Source organism: Hipposideros armiger, unplaced genomic scaffold, assembly GCF_001890085.2.
Source record: "Hipposideros armiger isolate ML-2016 unplaced genomic scaffold, ASM189008v1 scaffold_562, whole genome shotgun sequence".
NCBI lineage: Eukaryota > Metazoa > Chordata > Mammalia > Chiroptera > Hipposideridae > Hipposideros > Hipposideros armiger.
The window spans coordinates 314,222-317,521 of NW_017731912.1; the positions used below are offsets into that span (position 1 = coordinate 314,222).

General features: G+C 32.9%; 1 protein-coding gene across 1 annotated transcript in view; it reads right to left on the minus strand.

Moving 5' to 3' along the window:
* Positions 1–3,300, minus strand: part of ABCA5 (ATP binding cassette subfamily A member 5) — a 92,436-nt gene that overhangs the window by 55,569 nt on the left and 33,567 nt on the right. Inside the window, 2 exon segments of the mRNA XM_019623806.1 lie at positions 97–285; positions 1,249–1,390. Of these exon segments, the coding sequence (XP_019479351.1) occupies positions 97–285; positions 1,249–1,390 (331 nt within the window).

The following is a 3,300-nucleotide window of genomic DNA, read 5'->3' on the forward strand; positions in this document are numbered from 1 at the left end:
TTTATTGTATTATTTTTGCAAATCATAAGTAGTACTCATGGTAGTATAACTTGCTGAACAGAACTGGAGAGAAAGCAAAATAAATATATTACCTACCTGTGCAATGCCAATCAAAAAAGTACACTGACAGAAGGGACTAAAAATCCACACTAAAGATTTGGGAAAACTTTCCTGTTGGACTATCAAAAGGCCAACAAATCCAAAAGCCACAGTGACTAAAAATTCAACTATTCCCACATGTTTTGAATTTTTAAAAAGAGGTGTCAGCATTAACGCAAAAAATACCTATAAAATAAAAACATTAAGGTTAATGTTTTGTTCATATACACTGGTATGAAAACAAAATTAAATTTTGCTTGTGAAAGAACAATGCTATTTTCATTGGAAAATACACTCATTAAAATACAATTAATTTCTAAATGCTATAGTAAGGTATTTTATTTTCATACAAATACTGACATACATTTAAAAATGTAAACTGACAAATATTAAAAACTGCATATTATCTACATAATAGGCAAACATGATCACCTCTACACTACAAAAATCATAAACCGCCATGCATTTCTGCAGTTAGATGTGTACATAAACAAAACAACAAGCCTTTAAATAGAGAACCCATCTTTTAAACTTAATTTGATAAGAAACAAAAACAGGTAAAAACCAGGCAATTATATAGAGAAGTATATGAGCTATATGTGTATTATGTTAAAGAGCAAGGGTGATACTCAAAATATTTAACTGGTACAGCACAGGCACATAAGCCAATCAGAATAGAAACTGGAACACCTAAAACAAAGGCTGGTCAATAACAGCCAGCATTTAGCCAATATACCAAATGAATACCAAAAGAGCTGCATTTACAAAGATATATCTTTACACAACATCATCCTGTAATATAAATTAATTTGAAACAGTCAGGATTTCATGAAAACAAAGGAATAAAAAGTCCAGTAGGGAACAATCTTAATTACACAGGATTATATGAAGATAGCAAAAGATAAACTCAGAGGAATTGTATGTGAAATACATCACAGAAAGACAAGTTCAATTTAAATTTGACACTATTTTGTGCCTTTCCTAAAATTATGGAGGTACAATGATGCTATATGTAAGATTTATCAGCAACCTAATAACAACCTGTCTTTCCTGGGAAATTGACTATAAGGAAACCAAAGAATAAAACTTTGCTATATTTATCAAATATTTTGACAGTTCTTTATTCCTATTTCAAGTTAAAATACTTACAGATGATAACCCATACAGGAAAAAAAGTAGAAATATCACAACGCAGCTACTTTGAGGAAATAATGAAGAAGCTGTTGCAATGACTGCCATAAGAAGGGACATAAGAAAAATCAAACTTGTATACAGAAGAACCCAGGAAAGCCTAAAATTAGAATACAAAAACATTTATGGTTTAAATGCATTAGAATTTAATAGTTTAAAAAATCATTTTAAACAAAATTTCAGCTTTATTTCAGCCATTTTATTCTTAAAACTTAAGTCAATCTATTCATTTCTGTGTTATGTTCATGTATCAAAAATTCATGCTCTTATAAGTAATTAAAAATACAGTACTCGTTAACTTATATGTAAAGCATACTCTGATATAGAGATAAAATGGTGATTATCTTTCCAAGAGTCAAAAAAACTTTTACAAATTAATAGCAAATCATGATTAATTTAAATCTAATACTTTCAAAAGTTCACAACACTTCTGGTTTTCCTAAAATACAAAAGAGCTTAATGACTAACAGTTTTCTTTATGGCAGGTGCTACAATTAAACCTCTGATGGCTACCTCACTAACCCACAACATAATTACTACATATTTTACACGTGAGACCAATGAGATCAACAATGGATTCACCGTATTTTCTCAAAATTTCTCCTCAAACCAGAGCTCATTGAAATTGCTACATTATTTACTTTCATTTCATCTTTATTTTTCAAGTTAATAAATCACGATTTAATGCATGCTATCATAAAATCAATGAAATAGGGCTTAAGGATACCATGCCTAAATTACCAAAATTGAATCCATCATCTTACAGAAGCAAAACTGAGGCACTTCAAGCTACTGTTTCCTCACAAAATACTTTACGAACCCAATGCATATTACAAACCAATCACACTAGGGCCGGCCGAGTGGCGCNAAACTTGTCAATGTTCATATAATGCAGCTAAAGCCATGCTTAGACGAAAATGAATATATTTAAAATGCATGATTATAAGATGATCTATGCATCTAGCTCAAGAATGTAGGGGAAAAATTGTCAATGTAGAAGTAGAAACAAGAAGAGAAAAAATAGAAAACAAAAAAACAAATATATAACAGAGGATCAACAAAACCAAAAGCTGGTTCTTTAAAAAGATTTTTTTTAACTGATAAACTGCTAAAAAAGGGGGGGAAAAGTACAAATAACAAACCTCAGGAATAAAAATAAGGAGATCACTATGGATCCTATAGGCCTTAATATGAAAATACTTTGAACAAGTTTTTGGCAATAAATTTGAAAATAATAAAATGAAGGCTATCTAAAACAGTCAAGATATGTTAGGTTAATGGTTCTCAAGCAGAGGTGGGGAGGGGGGTAATACTCCCCCCTTCACTACACACCCCACCCATGGGGACATTTGGTACGGCCTGAAGACATTTTTGGCTATCCCAACTGGAGAAGTGGGAGGCTGCTATGGACAAACAGTAAGTAGAGACCAGGGCTGCTGCTTGTGATGGTTAATTTCATGTGTCAGTTTGGCTAGAGCTATGACACCCAATTGTTTGGTCAAACACTAGAGAAAAAGTTGCTGTGAAGGTCTTATATAGATGTGATCAACATTTATAATCAGCTGACTTTACGTAAAGGAGATGACCCACAATAATACTAGTGAACCTCATCCAATCAATTGAAGGCCTGAAGAGCAAAAACTGTTGAGTTCTCGGAGAAGGAGTAATTCTGCCTCAATACCGTTGCTTAGATTTCCTCTGAAATATGCCTGAGTTTCCAGGCTGCCAGCCTGCCCTACAAATTTCAGACTTGCCAGGCACCACAATCATGTGACCCAGTTCTTTAAAAATAATCTCCCTTCTTCCCTCCTGTCTCTGTATATATGTGTGTGTATGTGCATATATATATTTTGGTTCTGAAGAACCCTGACTGACACACTGCTATACATTCTACAAATCTCAGGACAGCCCCCCACAAAAAATAATTATCAGGCCCAAAATGTCAGTAGTGCCAAGGTTAAGAAACCCTGTGTTAGGCCAAAAGAAAAAAAAGTAACAGGTATACATATG